This window comes from Schistocerca serialis, chromosome 10, assembly GCF_023864345.2.
Source record: "Schistocerca serialis cubense isolate TAMUIC-IGC-003099 chromosome 10, iqSchSeri2.2, whole genome shotgun sequence".
In the NCBI taxonomy this organism is placed as follows: domain Eukaryota; kingdom Metazoa; phylum Arthropoda; class Insecta; order Orthoptera; family Acrididae; genus Schistocerca; species Schistocerca serialis.
In genome coordinates, this window is record NC_064647.1 from 112,381,726 (window position 1) to 112,402,032 (window position 20,307).

General features: G+C 45.0%; 1 protein-coding gene across 1 annotated transcript in view; it reads left to right on the forward strand.

Annotated features, from left to right (window-relative positions):
- The window catches only part of LOC126424906 (cytochrome P450 4g15-like), a 165,794-nt gene that overhangs the window by 17,373 nt on the left and 128,114 nt on the right, over positions 1-20,307 (forward strand). The window contains exon 2 of the mRNA XM_050087749.1: positions 2,872-3,121. Coding sequence (XP_049943706.1) covers positions 2,907-3,121 — 215 coding nt within the window. The 5' untranslated portion in view covers positions 2,872-2,906. The remainder of the gene's footprint in view (positions 1-2,871; positions 3,122-20,307) is intronic.

A 20,307-nucleotide genomic window follows, 5' to 3' on the forward strand; every position in this document is an offset into this window, starting at 1 on the left:
AGATCGACAGGAAGTGTAAAATGGCTAAGCAGGGATGGCTAGAGGACAAATGTAAGGATGTAGAGGCTTATCTCACTAGGGGTAAGATAGATACTGCCTACAGGAAAATTAAAGTGACCTTTGGAGAAAAGAGAGCCACTTGTATGAATATAAAGAGCTCAGATGGAAACCCAGTTCTAAGCAAAGAAGGGAAAGAAGAAAGGTGGAAGGAGTATATAGAGGGTCTATACAAGGGCGATGTACTTGAGGACAATATTATGGAAATGGAGGAGGATGTAGATGAAGATGAAATTGGAGGTATGATACTGCATGAAGAGTTTCACAGAGCACTGAAAGACCTGAGTCGAAACAAGGCCCTGGGAGTAGACAACATTCCATTAGAACTACTGACAGCCTTGGGAGAGCCAGTCCTGACAAAACTCTATCATCTGGTGAGCAAGATGTATGAGACAGGTGAAATACCCTCAGACTTGAAGAAGAATATAATAATTCCAATCCCAAAGAAAGCAGGTGTTGACAGATGTGAAAATTATCGAACTATCAGTTTAATAAGTCACAGCTGCAAAATATTAACGCGAATTCTTTACAGACAAATGGAAAAACTGGTAGAAGCCGACCTCGGGGAAGATCAGTTTGGATTCTGCAGAAATGTTGGAACACGTGAGGCAATACTGATCCTACGACTTATCTTAGAAAATAGTATCAAAAACGAGATCGACAGGAAGTGTAAAATGGCTAAGCAGGGATGGCTAGAGGACAAATGTATGGATGTAGAGGCTTATCTCACTAGGGGTAAGATAGATACTGCCTACAGGAAAATTAAAGTGACCTTTGGAGAAAAGAGAGCCACTTGTATGAATATAAAGAGCTCAGATGGAAACCCAGTTCTAAGCAAAGAAGGGAAAGAAGAAAGGTGGAAGGAGTATATAGAGGGTCTATACAAGGGCGATGTACTTGAGGACAATATTATGGAAATGGAGGAGGATGTAGATGAAGATGAAATTGGAGGTATGATACTGCATGAAGAGTTTCACAGAGCACTGAAAGACCTGAGTCGAAACAAGGCCCTGGGAGTAGACAACATTCCATTAGAACTACTGACAGCCTTGGGAGAGCCAGTCCTGACAAAACTCTATCATCTGGTGAGCAAGATGTATGAGACAGGTGAAATACCCTCAGACTTGAAGAAGAATATAATAATTCCAATCCCAAAGAAAGCAGGTGTTGACAGATGTGAAAATTATCGAACTATCAGTTTAATAAGTCACAGCTGCAAAATATTAACGCGAATTCTTTACAGACAAATGGAAAAACTGGTAGAAGCCGACCTCGGGGAAGATCAGTTTGGATTCCGCAGAAATGTTGGAACACGTGAGGCAATACCGATCCTACGACTTATCTTAGAAAATAGATTAAGGAAAGGCAAAACTACATTTCTGGCATTTGTAGACTTAGAGAAAGCTTTTGACAATGTTGACTGGAATACTCTCTTTCAAATTCTAAAGGTTCAGGGGTAAAATACAGGGAGCGAAAAGCTATTTACAATTTGTACAGAAAACAGATGGCAGTTATAAGGGTCGAGGGGCATGAAAGGGAAGCAGCGATTAGGAGGGGAGTGAGACAGGGTTGTAGCCTGTCCCTCATGTTATTCAATCTGTATATTGAGCAAGCAGTAAAGGAAACAAAAGAAAAATTCGGAGTAGGTATTAAAATCCATGGAGAAGAAATAAAAACTTTGAGGTTCGCCGATGACATTGAAATTCTCTCACAGACAGCAAAGGACTTTGAAGAGCAGTTGAACGGAATGGACAGGGTCTTGAAAGGAGGATATAAGATGAACATCAACAAAAGCAAAACGAGGATAATGGAATGTAGTCGTGTTAACTCGGGTGAAGCTAAGGGAATTAGATTAGGAATGAGACACTTAAAGTAGTAAAGGAGTAAAATAACTGATGATGGTCGAAGTAGAGAGGATATAAAATGTAGACTGGCAATGGCAAGGAGAGCGTTTCTGAAGAAGAGAAATTTGTTAACATCAGGTATAGATTTAAGTGTCAGGAAGTCGTTTCTGAAAGTATTTGTATGGAGTGTAGCCATGTATGGAAGCGAAAAATGGACGATAAATAGTTTGGACAAGAAGAGAATAGACGCTTTCGAAATGTGGTGCTACAGAAGAATGCTGAAAATTAGATGGGTTGATCACATAACTAATGAGGAGTTATTGAATAGAATTGGGGAGAAGAGGAGTTTGTGGCACAACTTGACAAGAAGAAAGGACCGGTTGGTAGGACATGTTCTGAGGCATCAAGGGAATACAAATTTAGCATTGGAGGGCAGCGTGGAGGGTAAAAATCGTAGAGGGAGACCAAGAGATGAATACACTAAGCAGATTCAGAAGGATGTACGTTGCAGTAAGTACAGGGAGATAAAGAAGGTTGCACAGGATAGAGTAGCATGGAGAGCTGCATCAAACCAGTCTCAGGACTGAAGACAACAACAACAACAACAGATATGTCGAACCCAGGTCACATAGAACAGCCACTGTACAGCGTTCCACAAGTGGACTAGCCCACTATAAATCAGCTGGTCATTATGTTTTCGCCAACAAGTGTGTCGTGTGACCCATACGGCTTTATTCACAAAAATATTTTCCACATCGTGTAATACTTACGAACGCAGCAGCTTCATAACCCCAATATTATTGCTTGAAATATGTAGTATTTACGATTCTTTCTGAATGTCAAGGGACGAATTTGCTAGTACTAGTCCTGTTAATCCACCAATTGTGAACAAGAAAATGAATCCTAGAGCTACCCTGTGCACAGTATTGACAACTACGAAATGAGTGACTAGCTGTGCTTCTGACTTCAGATCGATTATCGACAACCGTCGATAGCTGCTGGGCCATGGGGTGGTGGCTGTGGCTGTTGGTGCTCGTGGTGGTGTGGTGCTGCGCCGGCGTGGTGGCGGTGCTGTGGAGGCTGTGGGCCACCAGACCGCTCATAGACGCTCCGGGGCCACCCACACTGCCCATCATCGGGAACATCCTGCAATTCCGTGAGCTACCACTGACGGTCCGCAAGCTACGAGACCTCTACGACCAATACGGAGACTTGACTAGGTGAGCTGGGAGAGTGGTTAGCCGTAACATAACACACACAGAGAAATGATGCTGCCTGGTCTCTGAAAATAAATAGCATAATTGTGGATGATGTCTAATTTTGCACAAGTTGAAGCGTTAGGGAACTAGGGGCAAAGATGATACGTAATCAGCATGGTTTCAGAAAACATCGTTCTTCTGTAACGCAGCTAGCACTTTATTCGCACGAAGTAATGGCCGCTATCGACAGGGGAACTCAAGTTGATTCCGTATTTCTAGATTTCCGGAAAGCTTTTGACACCTTTCCTCACAAGCGACTTCTAATCAAGCTGCGGGCCTATGGGGTATCGCCTCAGTTGTGCGACTGGATTCGTGATTTCGTGTCAGGATGGCCGCAGTTCGTAGTAATAGACGGCAAATCATCGTGTAAAACTGAAGTGATATCAGGTGTTCCCCAGGGAAGCGTCCTGGGACCTCTCCTGTTCCTGATCTATATAAATGACCTGGGTGACAATCTGAGCAGTTCTCTTAGGTTGTTCGCAGATGATGCTGTAATTTAGCGTCCAGTAAGGTCATCCGAAGACCAGTATCAATTGCAAAGCGATTTAGAAAAGATTGCTGTATGGTGTGGCAGGTGGCAGTTGACGCTAAATAACGAAAATTGTGAGGTGATCCACATGAGTTCCAAAAGAAATCCGTTGGAATTCGATTACTCGATAAATAGTACAATTCTCAAGGCTGTCAATTCAACTACGTACCTGGGTGTTAAAATTACGAACAACTTCAGTTGGAAAGACCACATAGATAATACCGTGGGGAAGGCGAGCCAAAGGTTGCGTTTCATTGGCAGGACACTTAGAAGATGCAACAAGTCCACTAAAGAGACAGCTTACACTACACTCGTTCGTCCTCTGTTAGAATATTGCTGCGCGGTGTGGGATCCTCACCAGGGGGGATTGACGGAGGACATCGAAAGGGTGCAAAAAAGGGCAGCTCGTTTTGTATTATCACGTAATAGGGGAGAGAGTTGGCAGATATGATACGCGAGTTGGGATGGAAGTCATTAAAGCAAAGACGTTTTTCGTCGCGGCGAGATCTATTTACGAAATTTTAGTCACCAACTTTCTCTTCCGAATGCGAAAATATTTTCTTGAGCCCAACCTACATAGGTAGGAATGATCATCAAAATAAAATAAGAGAAATCAGAGCTCGAACAGAAAGGTTTAGGTGTTCGTTTTTCCCGCGCGCTGTTCGGGAGTGGAATGGTAGAGAGATAGTATGATTGTGGTTCGACGAACCCTCTGCCAAGCACTTAAATGTGAATTGCAGAGTAATCATGTAGATGTAGATGTAGATGATCAACGATTCTTTTAGTACTAAATACGATGGGTGTCCGTAAAATAAGATTGCCAAGTATCTGCAGTCGCGAGGAACGCTATTACAGTGCATCCGGCAACAATGGCGTTTAGCTTCGTTCTCCCTCACCCGTTTTCCGCCCCGGTGAGCTGTTTGCGACGATCAGTCTTGGCTTGGCAGCCTTCAGAGACGGGACGCCGATCCGGATCTCACCCCAGAAGAGAATTACGCTCTGTGATATGTTTCCTGTGTGCAAAGAAGACTATGCCGGTAGATATTCATTCCCAACTGTGTGAGGTCTATGGAGAAACGCGTATGAGCGGAGAACATGCGTGAAAATGGTGGAGGGAACTCAAAGACTGACGTACAGACGCCCATGACGAACAATGTTCTGGACGGCCATCGGTTTCGCACGAGACGACTGCGAAAGTGGAAGAAGCAGTGGTGAAAGATCGAAGGCTGACAATTCACGAGCTCTGTGAGATGACCCCTGATGTCACCAGGATCAGCACTGAAAAAATTTTGACAACCATTTAAGGTATGCCAAGGTTTGTGCAATGTTGGTCCTGGGAATGCTTACGGAAGACCACAAACGGAAACGCATGGCAATGGACCTCGAATTTCTTCAGGCCTTCGCAACTGATGGTGAGGAGTTCTTAGACTCTATTGAGAATGAGGACGAGACCTGGGTCCACTAATAACACCTAAAGCGAAAGAACAATCCGGTCGGTGGAAAGACACAGCGCCGAAGTAGCTGCGGAAATTTAAACAAACAATGTCCGCCGGGAAAATTGATGGCGAGCATGGTTCGGAACAGGAAGGGGTTCTTACTGTGCGAATTCTTGCCAGCCGGTACAACAATCGACGGCTACTGTGAGACGCTGAAGAACCTTCACCATGTGATCCAAAACAAGAGCACAATCACACGAAGGGAGTGCTTTTTCATTAGAGCAACGCTCGTTCACGTATCACCCGTGTCACAACAAATCTCATGAACAAAATATGGATGGGATGCTGTCACACACCGGCCGTGAAACCCATAAATATTCCCAAGTGATTTCCATCTCTTCACGGAACTGAGGAAATACCTGAGTGGGACGCACTTCATAACCAGAGAGTAGCTGAAAGAAGATATTTTAAGCTACCTTTGTGGCACTGTGGGAGAGTTCTACAGTGCGGTGATAAAATGGTTCAAATGGCTCTGAGCACTATGGGACTTAACAGCTATGGTCATCAGTCCCCTAGAACTACTTAAACCTAACTAACCTAAGGACATCACACAACACCCAGTCATCACGAGGCAGAGAAAATCCCTGACCCTGCCGGGAATCTAACCCGGGAACCCGGGCGTGGGAAGCGAGAACGCTACCGCACGACCACGAGTCATACAGAAGATGGTACACCACAAGCAAAAATGCATTGATCTCAACTGTGATTATGTCGACAAGTAGGTTTGAGTCTAAGCTTTCCAAATTTATTTCATTCAATGCCAATGAACATGCTTTTCATTGTGGAAAATAATTGGGACATTGTTTTATGGACAACCCTCTTAAAATTGGAAATTATCGTCCAGGAATTAGTGAGGTAACCGTCACGTGTCTGTTCTGGGTCTACTGCTTTTCTTAACGATCTAAGGACAATCATAAATTTTTATCATCATTTCGAAAAATAAATTTCGTGATTATTTTTTTGCTTGTTTGCAGATGTATGTACACAGTACTTATACATTTCGAAATCCCCACATCTCAATAATCCAGCACGTCATATCGTGGCTACGCTCTCCTGTATTTGGACTTGCGCAACATTTCACCATCCGTCAAATCCACTCTAATTAGCCGTACCTATCTGTCACTTCAAAACGTGCAGCAGTGGTAACTCACTGATGATTAGATCCTGTAGAGCTATCACATTCTGAGAATGTTAATTGTGGCGTTTCAGCCAATGTTGCAAACAGTCTCTTATATTTTGTACCTGGTTAAGATTGAGCCAGCTGAAGAGAGACAGAGTGTCTGGGTGTTCTTGAGGGTTGTGTGTGTGGAGCCCTGTCAACACTGCTGTTCTAATCTTCGAAGACAAGTGTCTCCTCAACATACGCGTCACGAAGATGTAGAAGGGAAATGCCAACATTAGGACGCCGAAATTGCTCAAATAACCATCCTAATTCATGTTCACGGTAAGCTGACGTGCGGGACCAGGTCATAGCAGGGAAAAAGCCCCCAAAAGATCACAGAACCACTACCGGCCTGAACTACATCGTCCATGCACTGTGGGTTAATCATCTCATTGGAACGTCTGTGCAATCGTCTCGTTTCATCATCTGGTACGAGGGAAAATTTTCCCTGTGCAAATAAAGAGATGTCGAACGCCAGAACAGAAATTTGATGAGGTGAGCTTATGGCGTCTCCTGGAAGACTGATTACAATATGGGCAACATTTGACAACAATGGGCCCGCCGGGGTGGCCGAGCGGTTCTAGGCGCTTCACTCATGAACCGCGAGTCTGCTGCGGTCGCAGGTTCGAATCCTGCCTCGGGCATGGATGTGTGTGATGTCCTTAGGTTTGTTAGGTTTAATTAGTTCTAAGTTCTAGCGGACTGATGACCTCAGCTGTTAGGTCCCATAGTGCTCAGAGCCATTTGAAACATTTTTTTGACAAAGTGCAACAGATACACAGCCTGCACCAGTGTTGATCCACGAACTGCAGCTGTTCTGATATGTAGGTGCTGAAACAGATCAAATGTCACAAAAAAGGTTAATCAGCATAAAGGGGAGGAGCTTCATGTGTTGAGAAAGTATGTTATGCCATTTCAGTGATTACCCTATGGAGTAAAATTTACAAAGAACTTGGCGGTGTTAGCCCCTTATCAGTGCTTATCAGTATGAAGTCGTTTACTCTCCTGAGGCAGACTCATCCCCCTACATGTGTAATGTGTCCTCGACATCCCGAATATTAGAACTGCTACAGAGGTGATGTCCGAGGTGGTCCCGCAGATTACCTATCAGGAACAGACCTGAGGATTTTGCTGACAATGGGGACACCTCAACATCGTCAGATAGTTGATAGGGACACATGTGATCTGTAAATGAGCATTAGCCTGTTGAAGAAGTCAGCAGAGTGCTGCCACATGGCAGCTAACACACTGTTACGTCACCGTTCCTTGAGTGACTGCCAGCCATGACCTGAAGTTATTATCTATCGCTGCCCACCCCATGACGCCAGAAGTAACTCAGCTGTGGCTGTCCAAGACACTGGAAGAATCGAACCTCTCCCAAGTCGTCGCCATACGGGACGACAATAATCGTTTGCGGTAATGAGTTGCTATGATCCATTGCTGATGTGATGCAGTTTGTCAACAGTTCATGATTCTACTTCATTTCACCTTTGCAAAACGCAGCCATTTGTGTCGTGGAGTCAATGGCAGCCCACGCGTGGGACAGTAATTCCGTAGTCCACCTGCTGCCAGTCTCCCACCAGTGGCACAAAATGTCGCTGGGAGTCCATCACCTGTTCTCAGCTGGCACGCACGAGTCTCAAGGCTTCGATGCAAGACGATCCTCCCTTTTGTCGACAGGCATGGACGAAAGGTGCGTTAACGGCGTGTGTGCCTCCATTCATATTCCCATGCGGTCCAACATCGGGCCACTGTCACATCCAAATGATACAGAAATCTGAATACTGCGCAATTCATCCAGCTGAAACCCCAATGAAAACCCACATTGAGGCCTCTTTCAAGCCACTTCAGGTGCTGTTAATGCTTGAAAGTTGTGTGTGTGTGAGATTAAAAGTGCAGACTAATCCCATAAGCAGTACTGATCAAGCCCTGTTATTTTCAACATGTGCAACGTGTACAATTCTAATGCCCCCCCCCCCCCCAAAAAAAAAACAAAGTGTAAACGCGATCTGTCTCGTAAATTGAATGATAAATAGTCTTACACGCACTATCATAAACTAAGTGTGACAAACAGAATGAAATTACAATGAAATGTACACCCTTAGCTGCTTACAGGTGTTGACATACGTCAACGGGGACAGATGAAAATGTGTGCCCCGACCGGGACTCGAACCTGGGATCTCCTGCTTACATGGCAGACGCTCTATCCATTTTATTTTATTTTTTTACTTTTTTTTTAATCTCATTTTGTTCGCTTTCGTTCGTTGTATCTGCTCGGGGCGGACGTCGTAAGACACCTGTTTAAGTTCGTTGTTCATCGATGAACTCAGTTTTTGGTAGGGAGATAGTATGATTGTGGTTCAATGGACCCTCTGCCAAGCACTTAAATGTGAATTGCAGAGTAATCATGTAGACGTAGACGTAGACCTGACCACAGGTGCCTACCTTCCAGAACAGGGGCAGTTCTGTCCTGTTCAAGATGCTGACAAGAGACCCCCTCAGTCCTCTGAAGAAATTAATAGTAAATTCACGCCATGGGTTTTATCCAGTCGTATGTGTGGGAGGAAAAGGCACGTGTATGGGCGCAGGAGCGTCTTGCAGAGCAGAACACAGTTGCTCCTCTCTTGTGATCCACACCTGGAATAGAGCAGTAGTCTTCCTTGGTAGGCTCTGGAACCCATGACCGACCACCACAGTACTTATGGTCAGCCGGCTCCCCCTCCGGTTGTCCCATTTATTTAGGTTGTTCGTCCTTCTCTTCGACCATAAATATAATAGACTGGCCCTGACGTCATTTTCGTGGCTCCAACATCTCTGGGCTGAAGTCACCTGAATGTTGGCAAAACATGGTTGTTTCGTGTTGCGCTTATGGCTGTACTCAGCGTTTTGTCGGGGGAAATGGCATTACATTTCACGTGTAAGTGTTTCTATGTTAGTGCAGATGCGTTTATTGAAATCTGCTGACGTGACTTTAATGTTTTTTTTTTTTTTTTTTTTTTTTTTTTTTTTTACACTTGAAATAGAGTATCACGTAAATTAAAGTGTTGAAAGTGATGCCTGCAACGTCAGACTCATATTACATTTTGGAAAGTATCTGTGATAATTCGGTTACAGAAGTAAGTATAACTGTTCCTCGTTCCTACTCATAGGTTCCCTAAGGATGAAAACCGAAGGCAGCTTTGGATACAGGCCCTGAAACGGAAAAACTTTAAGCCATCTGCACATACGCGCCTTTTTGTATATACAAGTGAGATTATAATAAGGTATGAGCACCTATAGTCGACAAATGAAGAGGATGTTTTTCTACCTTCTAATACTATTAAATAGGTGTAGGCTCCAAAATTATTTTCTGAAACTTCAAAGCCTCACCTTTTAACAAAAAAAAATTTTTTTTTAGACTGATAGTTTAAACTTTTGTAAAAATAGTGGGAACTGAACCTTTGAAGTGCACCTAAAATTGATACTCTAAAATGGACCTGCTCCTAAAGTCGACAATTTTGGCACCTATAGTTGACATAATTCCCATCTCCCATTTTCTTCTATAAGTGACTAGAGCTGAAAACGCGGCGAATCCAATGTTTAAAGTTTTGACACGAGCCCACACTTACTGTTTAAAAGAATTTTAACGACATTTTACTTTAATTGATAATTTATAGTAATTTCGTCCCGCTGCCCACCAGAGTGGCGTTCGATGTATTTGTTAGATTTTATAAATGGTACTGTGAACAAATCCAGGTCAAATGTAGTTCTGACATAATTTTTCGCACATAAAAAAGTAATTTTTGTTGGAAGCGTTTGGCAGTCAATTGAGAAATGTGGGCAAAGTACGATACAAACATAGGATGGCAACAGCTGATTTGAAATCCCGCCACGTTTTGCCAACAGTCACGTGGTTTATGTTGGTGCCACACCAGCCCTATAGCTTCTGCACAGCAAGGCCAGTCTACTAGTATCTATGGTCGAAGGTCCTTCTAGACTGGTCTACACCTGGTAGCTTCCTCCCTAACTGTGCCCTTTGTACCACGTACATTGAAATAACTTCTGTTTATTTGACCTAACTTTCTGTTTTATTGTTTAACGCCAGCCCTGGACGTCCACTTGGTGAGTGCCGACCACTCGACCTCCTGTACATTGTTCTCATAAGCGGCGTGTAGCAATCACTTTCTGTCCCCGCATTGTTTTCAGGAGCCAGAGGCAACAACCTCGCTCCCTAGCCCCGTTTGTGTACAGGATAACATTGTTGTCCATCTATCTGTCCAGCTGTTAACAAACTCTTTTCTTAAGGACGGGTAGAAACATAAATTTCGAATTTCCACATACTAAGGTCCACGAGTCCCTGGCGGTATACAAAATTTAGGTTTCTAAGTCAGTGCTATCCCAACCTTCCGCCATATGTGTCGTATATACGCACACTCGCCAAGTCACTCATCCAAAGCTATAGGGCATTTCCCGTGGACCTAGAATGATCATTTTTGGAAAGAAGAAAAATTTCACAGTACGAATAAAGCAAAAATCTTAAAAATTCATAGTTTGTAATTACATCCCAGGGAAAAATATTTTTTCCTCATTTGTTGTTCGACTGTCTGTCTGTATGTGTATTAAGACCCCTTGTTTTAAGGATGGTTCAAATGGCTCTGAGCACTATCGGACTTAACTTCTGACGTCATCAGTCCCCTAGAACTTAGAGCTACTTAAACCTAACTAACCTAAGGACATCACACACATACATGCCCGAGGCAGGATTCGAACCTGCGACCGTAGCGGTCGTGCTGTTCCAGACTGTAGCGCCCAGAACCGCTCGGCCACTCCGGCAGGCTGTTTTAAGGGGCTGGTAGACCTACCAAGATGAAATTTATGTTAAGTACGAAGGTTTGCGATTCCTTGGAGAGGTAAAAAGTTTAAAATTCTACGTCAATGTAATGAAAAGATGCGGCCATTTATGTCACATATTTTGCTACAAGCAAACTCATGCTTCAAAATCTGTTGGGTACTACACGTTCACCTAGATTCATCACATTTTGCAACAAGCAATGTTTCACAGTACGGAGCACATGCCTGGATTACGGAAGGATGGAGAAGAAAATTGGCCGTGTCCTTTCAAAGGAACCACCCCGGCAATTGTCTCAAGCGATTTAGCGAACTCACGGAAAACATAAATAAGGCTGGCCGGACGCGCATTTGAACCATCGTCCTCCCGAGTGCAAGTTCAGTGTGCTAACCATAGAGTTACCTCGGTCGACTTTATTCAGATTAGGAGCACTGTAAAGGATACAGACAAGAGTCACTACAAGGTCGTTGTAGAGAGGCTGAATAGCGTGACATCCAAATCCACACAAAAGACACAAAATACATCCACTGAAAAAAAGATAAAAATTGGCTTCATTGCTTCCTAAGACAGAGTCCCAGTCGTTCCACTACATGTAAGTGTAGACAAGACGTGGTTTAGATTCAAAGAGAAAGTACGGACGGTAGGTGAAACATATGTAGCAAATAAATAATAAGAAATGTTACTGTACCGCCGTGGTACACAGAACAAGTCAGAACACTGTTGCAGCGCGCCAAATTTAAAAGTACGTAAAATCTCCAAGACAGGCCATGTTTTATTGAAGATCGGGACTTAGCGCCGACTACAGTGCGAGACGGTTCTCGTAGTTCCCATAAAGAACCTGTGTCTCGAAATCTGGCAGAAAATTCGAAGAGGTTCTGGTCGTACGTAAAGCATGCCAGCGGCCAGAGACAATGAATACCTTCACTGAGCGATAGCGGTGCTAGTGTTACTGACGAATAACGTGAGAAGCTTCGAAGTAAGTATTCTCGGTGTAACTAAGCAGCTTAAATCACTTAACAAAGCAAGGCCTCCGATCCAAGCTGTTTACTAGTTAAGTTCCTTTCAGACTATGCTGGTACAATAGCTCCGTACAGAGAAATCATATAGACCCCGCCAGTTCGAGAAAAGACCCGTACTTAAAGACTGAAATGTCGCAAGGTCACACCAGTACTCAAGAGAGGATATAGCAGTAATCGACTGAATTACAGAGGCGAATCAATAACTTCGATTTGTAGTAGGATTTCCGAACATGTGCTGTGTTACCTGGCAGATAACCATTTGTGACAAATAGCCAACATGGACGCAGAAAATACCGTTTTTGCTAATCACATCTAGCTCTTTATTGACACGAAGTCATGAGTGCTATCAAAAGGGATCTCAATCTCATTACGTGTTTCTAGATTTCCAGATCGCGTTTGACGCGATAGGAAGTTCTGAAATATCTAGTGATGGTTGGAACGTGCGCTCAGATGTTCGACGATCGACCTGTAATTCAGACACTAACGCTCACTTAGGTGAGACAGGCAGTCGGGTAAACCATTCACGATCCAACGAGAACCCAACCGACCGACAGTCAACGGACTCATCGACAAGGCAACTTGCACTTCACACGACCGGGGCACACTTTTCTTTTTTCACTAGCTGCTTATTTTTTATGACCCACCGTCTAATTTCTTATGGTGGGTCGTATGTTGCCACTTAGCCGCTGTGACTGGGTCCGGGGTCCGGAGTGACTGAAGGTGACACCACACCGGCTCCCGTCCCCAGTCACACCGTTGCCCGTGTCCCGCCACGTGGAGGCGGGCTCTGTTTAGATCCATTTGATATCTTTTTTTCTTGTGTACAGCATTAGAAAAACTTATAACTAATACAAAATCAAGTAAGATATTAATAAACAAAACGAAATTAAATGTTTAGAAAGAAGGAAGGAAGAGAACTGAATAGAGAAGTTATAGGTATAATATTGCCCGTCACCTGGTTGTGGGCGGCGGCCCGGGTCTTGGAATGACCCTCAAGACGCTGGCCGTTGCTCACCATGCCTTTAACATCTACCATCCCGAAAACTAACTTAACTAGAAGAGATTAGGGTACGTTAAAGCTAGAAACTAAGACTAAGACTTCCACGTCCAGCCTGCTAAACTATTTACGATATACAATAGAGAGGTAACTGATTTTGTGCTTGGCTCAAAGTTGCTAATGAAAGGGTACTTGTGGTAATAGTAATAAGGTAACGACGCTAACGGTTTGTGTTGAGCCTACAAGGCTCCTAGTAGAGTACATCAGGCGCAAGCACCTCCCGGCCCCGCCGACAACACCACCTGAATGGTGGTTTTCCCCGATCTACCATACGTATCCGTCGGGTTGGGCTCAAAAGAGAGGAACGACAATTAAGATACTTCCATCCAGGACGTGCGCCGCCTCTTAGCAGGGGCGTAGGTCCCTTGAAGAGGTGCCTAACTTTAAGCTTCAGATGAGAAGTTCTTAATATAGTGGAGGTTGAGGTATAGGCTGTGTAGGTTGGTTGTACAAACAGTTCACACTGAGCCAATGACACTTACAATGATACGTGGTGTGGCAGTTAGCACCTTCCGGCCCCGCCAGCAACACAGCCTGAGCGGTGGTTTTCCCCGATCTACCATAGGTATCCGTCGGGTTGGGCTCAAAAGAGAGGGACCACAATTAAGATCCTTCCATCCAGACTATGCGCTGCCTCTTAACGGAAGGCGTAAGTCCCTTGAAGAGGTACCTAGGTTTAAGCTCTTATTAGACATGGAGATGCTGTTAACTATTTACATATAAGGTGCAATCTGTTTTTAGGATTGTGTGTGACTTGTGAACCTCTTGTCGGTTGTTCCACTCTGTTCTTTGAATTTGACTTGGTTGACACTATGGATCATCCGCGCTGGACGCTTCAATATCTGTGTTGGTGCCCTGGTCTGTATCTGTTCCTTCTTCATCACTCGTGGTGCTAATCGTATCTGTGTCCCCCTGGGCATCGTGACGTCTGTTTGGACCGACTTGTCTTCGGTAGGGTCTTTTGCGCAAGTATTCTATTTGTTGGATCTTCGAGATTTCGTCCGTTAGTTTGTTGAATCCAGTCCACTTTTCCGGGTCGCGTATTATGGCATGTAGTTCGTTCTGTGTGTTCAGGTGATTTATGTGTACTGTGTGTCTTATGTTCGTGCGTTGTCCGCAGAAGAAGACAGTATGTTCAGGGGCACCTTCTTCCCCGCATGTGCATCTATTAGTCTGCTGCAGACTCACGCAGTACAGGTGCGTGGGATAAGAGCCATATCCTGTGATAAAATGTACCATACCGCGGCTGGGATCGATATGTTTTAGTTTTAGACTTTCCCGGATGTCAGGGAAGAAGTTGTATACACGGCGGCACTTATCGCTGTTGGCCCACTCGCTCTGCCAGGTATCCATTCGCCATGCTCTGAGTTGGCGCGTTGTCTCAATCGGTACACCAGTGATCTGCCGAACCTGGTCTATTCTCCCCATCCTAAGCCAGTACATTGCTGCGCGGTACCTGATGGTGATATCTATGGGTAAGATTCCCATGACGACACATAGTGCGTCATTTGGTGTTGTGTTGAATGCCTCTGTTAGTCGAAGTAGAACACTTCTTTGGCCTCGACGTACAATGGTTCTGTTGGTTGAGAGATTTAACCTGTGGGCCCACGTACTGGCAGCAAACCATAGTACTGACTCAAAGAGAGCGCAATGGCATGTTCGTGTCACTGAGAGGGGTAGTCTGAATTGTTCCGAATTTAGCCTAGCCAGTTTGTGTAGTATCTTTTCTGCTTTGTTCGTGTATATTCGCATGTGTTTGTGGAAGTTCAATCGTTCATCAATGTATACTCCTACACAGCGTGTGACTGCTAGTTTTTTATGTTTGTGTCCCCGATTTTGACTATTGGGTTCCTGCGCAGGATATCCTTTAGCAATGTATAAGTTGTTTTGTTTCCTGCTATCTTTAATTTATTATCTGTGCACCATTGGGTTATTGTCCTAAGTGTTCCATTGGCTCTTTCTTCTAGCCGGGCGCGGTTGTTTGCTGAAACTACGACGAGTAGATCATCAGCATAAGCGACAACTCCATCTGTCAAGATGTACTCCTCTAGTAACTGTAGGAGAGGTTCTATAACTATGTCCCAGAAGATGGGGCCGAGGATCGACCCTTGTGGACAGCCTTTTGTAATTCGTTTAATCACTTTCTGGTTGTCCATTTGCCACATGGACGTTCTGTCTCTGCAGTAGTCCATGAAACTATTAGACAGAGACTCCGGTACCTGCAGGTGTCTGAGCCTCTTGATCAAGGCCGGCCACCAGAGGTTGTCGAAGGCACCTGAAATGTCTATCATAATTGCAAGTGTGTATTTGGAGGGTGTGTCGTGTACTATTTGGAGTGCTCTGTTAATTGCGTCGTCTATAGATTTCCCTTCCCTGAAGCCGTATTGGTGTGGTGTCAGTCCCCGTAGTGTTCGGTGTGCTTGTAGTCTTTTGCAGAGTAGTTTTTCTTGTACTTCACCGAGTGTATTGCTAAGGCAAATTGGTCTGTATGACTTGGGGCCTGATGGGTCTTTGTCTGGAGTCTTTTTGATCATAACCGCCTTCGAGGTCTTCCACACTGCAGGCACACGGCCCAGCCTTAATGCATCGTTTAACAACATTGTGAGAAAGGGGGTGATCTGCGGTGCAATTTGTTTCAGTACTTCAGAGTGGATACTATCCGGTCCAGGCGCCTTTTTGTTTTTGAGTTCTGAGATCGCTGTCGCCACTTCTTCCTGCGCAAATGGACAGGTGACGGTTGGTGTGGTGTATACTGTGTCTACTTCGCGTCTCAGTGCTGCATGTTGTGGTGTGTCTGTGTCTGCGATGTCGTCGGGCAGGAGTTTGCTCAGCAGGAACTCCGTTGTGCGTCTCCAGCCCTTAGTCATCTCACCATCCTCCTGTCGCAGCGTTCCCAGAACCAGTGGGCTCTTAATTTTCTCTGTCACGATTTCGTATGGTTCCCCCCAAATGTTTAGTTGTGTTTGTGCTGCTACATGGCTGTTCCAATGGTCTTTCCTGGTGTGATTCAGCTCAAGTTTATATTTGTCCTTGGCAAGCCGGTAGTCGTGTAGTCGTAATTGTCTTTCTCTATCTGAAATTGTTCGTTGGTAAAGCTCACGTTTACGTTTTGAGTCTTGTTTGAGTCCTGTTAATTGTGTAGTCCAGGGAATATTTTGGTGTTTTGTCATTCTTTGTGTGGGTATGCAGGTGTTCTGTGTGTGTGTGATGATATCTGTCAGCATGTGTGCTCTGTAATCAACACTGCCGGTGATGTCTTGCGGTATGTGCTCATGTATTTTTTGTCTGACCCTTTCCCAGTCTGTTTTGTCAAATAATAGTCTTTTTGGTAGGGTTTCTGTTTTGACGTTTGGTGTACAACTTAAGGTTAGTGTGATGATGTTGTGGTCGCTAGCAGTGATCTGGTCATGTACGGTCCAGTCTCGTACGTGGTTGATGGCGGCGTTATTAACGAGGGTGATGTCTATGTTTGATGAATGACCGTTGTGTACGATGTGAGTCGGGTGATGTCCTTCCTTGTTGAGTATGTGTAGTCTGTTTTCTTGGATGATGTCATTTATTATTCTACCTCTGTTGTCAGTTCTGTCTGAATGCCACAGGGTTGATCTGGCATTTATGTCTGCACAGATGAGAAGTTTTTTGTTGCCAGCGTATTGCGCAACATCTCTGATGAGGTCTGCGTATGGTTTGATGCAGTGACAGAATTGGGCGTAGAGCGACGCGATGATCCAAGTATCCCCCCTTTTGTGTGACTTAAACTGTAACTAGGTGCTCGGAACAGAGTTCTGTAATTTTGACTGGATGTATTTCTTTGTTTAGGGTTATGACAGATGCCATGCAGCCTGTCCCCTCCGCAACTGTCACCGCACTTGGAGGAAAGTTGGGGATATGCCCTTGTCTAGTGTAGGGCTCCTGTATGCACAGAATGTCACTTTTTAGTTCATGTAGGACCCGTGGGAGCTCCGAATTTATAAGTATACTCCGCATAGCATTAAGCTGTGCTATTAGCAGTTTGGGTGTTTAACGGTGGCGTAGCACTTGTTGCCAGTTTGACTGTAATCGAAGTATGTTCTCCCATGAGCCATTACGTGATCCTTGTAAAGCTTGTCCATGTCGAATGGTTCCTCTCTGCGGGCGCACACCTGCATGAGCAGGTCTAGTAGGCTGTCTGGATCTGTTGGAATATTCTCCGTTTTGAGAATCAGTCTATCGGTTTGCTCTGATGTAGGGAAACAAACAGATTGGCCGTACGGGTGTAGGGTGCGGATGAGCATCCGCTCTACCGTCTCTAAGATGTCTCTTTTTTTCTAGCCTACTTAATTTTACATTTATATCTAGCTTGTCGTAACTAAAACTATCGGTGTCGATGGCGTGTGTTGGCGTCTCTGCAGCCGTGACGTGTCGTGATGGTGTAGTGGTGTTGCTGTGCACCTCTGCGGGGGGCGCTGGATTGGCTTCCTCGTTGGGTGTTGTGGGGGTTTCCTTGGGCGTCGGCATTGAGGTTGTTGGTTGGGGGGGCTGCGAAGGTGTTGGTATCATCAGGGGTATGCACTTTCGTATCACTAGGTTTTGAGGCAGCCTGCCGCGATTGGTCGTCACACGCTTTCACTTTCTTGACTCTCTTAGGCTGTTTGGGTTTTCTATGCGGTTTTGGTTTCCTAAAGGCTGTGATGATTCGTTTGTTTCTTGTGTGTGTTTCGTTTGTGCAGTCTTGATGTGTATCAGATGTGTTGGTTGTTTGTGCCTCCATTCTGCACTGATTTGACGTGATTTGGTTCCCACTTGACTGCTCGTCTACGCTACCTGTGACAGACATAACAGCTTTTGGTATGTTATGCGCACTGTCACCTCTATTGCCAGACCCTCCGCAGACTTTTGTTGCGGTTGTTGCTGCGGCTTTTTGTGTGGCATTCGTGGTGTCTGCCGGCGCTGTGGCCTGTTCAAGGTCGGTATTACGGTTTCGAATATCATTGTTATGAACACTACAATTTCTGGCGTAAGTGTAATAATAGACGTCGTCTTCTTCCTCTGTCAGTGAGTCAGAGAGAGTTATTTTGCGTTTGATTTGATTACAGTCTGAGGTGTCTGATTTTTCCATTTTTTTTGTTTGGGCTCCAGTAGTGCTGGCTTGCGTTACGGTTGTGTTTAGCTCCGTTGGGTTCGAGGTCTCACCTTGTATGAATTTGATTGGTTTGACGCGTCCTTCGCATTTTGTAGTGTCGTATGTGCGTCGTTGTGCTGGAGTGGATGGGTGATCTTGAGTCGTTAGCAACGCTGTTTTGTGCAGTTGCTTTGGTTGGTCATGTGTGGTATGGTTTTCTGGTCTGTCGGTATCAGGATTTGGGGTTATCATGTCTATTCTCAGTAGTTCGTCTTCGAGTTCGTCTATCCTGTTCATAAGGGGCGTCTGGAATGTCATCCAGTACATTATTTGTCTTTTGGTTAGTTTGGCGGCTTCTGGTGACAGTTGTCCTGTGAGTGTTAGGTCGTCTATGTATTCAGTGATTGCATGATGGCTGTCCTGCAGGTTTGTATTGTGTATCAAGCCTGGAATGTGACCATTGTTGGGGTAGTCGTCAGGTAATAGTTTTTGCCTCTTACGCCAGAGTATTGCACGTAGATGGTTTCTGTGCCTGGTGGATGGTGACTTGTATGATCTTGTTTTTTCAGGGGTTGATTTATGGAGCATGTTGGTTGACTCAGGGGGGTGTTCAGTTGCCATGGTCAGTACTGTCAATTAGTCTATCAAGCAGTTATTTGTAGGTCTGGCAGACGCCACCCCTGCTCTTATTACAAATTCGGTTTCTGTTCCTGCACGGAATGCAATCGATGGGCTCTGATGCTCGACAGTCCGCGCGTTTGTGGCCCTTTTTACCACACCTTGAACAGGTCGTACCTGTGTCCGCGCGGGCTTTGGTTGTACAGCCAAGGTCACAACAGTTGTAACACTGGCTTTGACAGATAGAGATTGGAAGTCTGTGTACACCCTTCCATTTTGGTGAGGTACCAATAAATTCTGGATGTGACTTCCAACACTTGATGGTTGTATCCCTTTCCTTTGGGCCCTGTGCGGAATCTGATTTTCACGTCTTTGTCGAATTCGTCTTTTGTGAAATCATCACAGAGATTTTGGTCGTATAGACACTCAAGAAATTCTCTATCCGAGATAGTGTCTGTCACTGGATAGACTATCACCAAAGGTCGCCGCTTACTGGGCCCCTCACACGCGATATTCTCAATATCTTTCGTCTTTTCTATTATTTTCTTACAGTCCTCCTGTGTTGCTGCTTGGACAATTACAGCTGTCTTCCTGTTTCTTATTGACTTAATATGTAGGTTGTCTCGTCTTGGGTTGATGTTTTTTGTCAACGTTTGTTTTATTGTTTTCGTGTCTTGGTTGTTGGTAGACTTTATGAAGAGAGTGGTTGCCTGCTTGGTTTTTAACACCCTAACCGGGGCACAACAGGGAGTTGAGGGGAACAGCGTAAAAGATATTGGCACCCACTACCAATCGTATATGGAATTTCATGGCAGGTTAAAAGTGTGTGCCGGGCCGAGACTCGGACTCGGAACCTCTGCCTTTCGCGGGCAAGTGCTCTGCCGACTGAGCTACCCAAGCACGACTCACGCCCCGTCCCCAAAGCTTTCATTCGGCCAGTACCTCGTCTCCTACCTTCCAAAGGGTCCCGAGTTCGAGTCTCGGCCCGGCACACAGTTTTAATCTGCCAGGAAGTTTCATATCAGCGCATACTCCTCTGTAGAGTCAAAATTTCATTCTAGAAACATCTGCAGGCCGTGGCTAAGCCATGTCTCCGCAATATCTTTTCTTCCAGAAGTGCTAGTTCTACAAGGTTCGCAGAAGAGCTTCTGTGAAGTTTGGAAGGTGGGAGGCGAGGTACTGGCGGAATTAAAGCTGCGAGGACGGGGCGTGAGTCGTGCTTGGGTAGCTCAGTCGGAAGAGCACTTGCCCACGAAAGGCAAAGGTCCCGAGTTCGACTCTCGGCCCGGCACACCATTTTAATCTGCCAGGAAGTTTCGTATCAGCGCACACTCCGC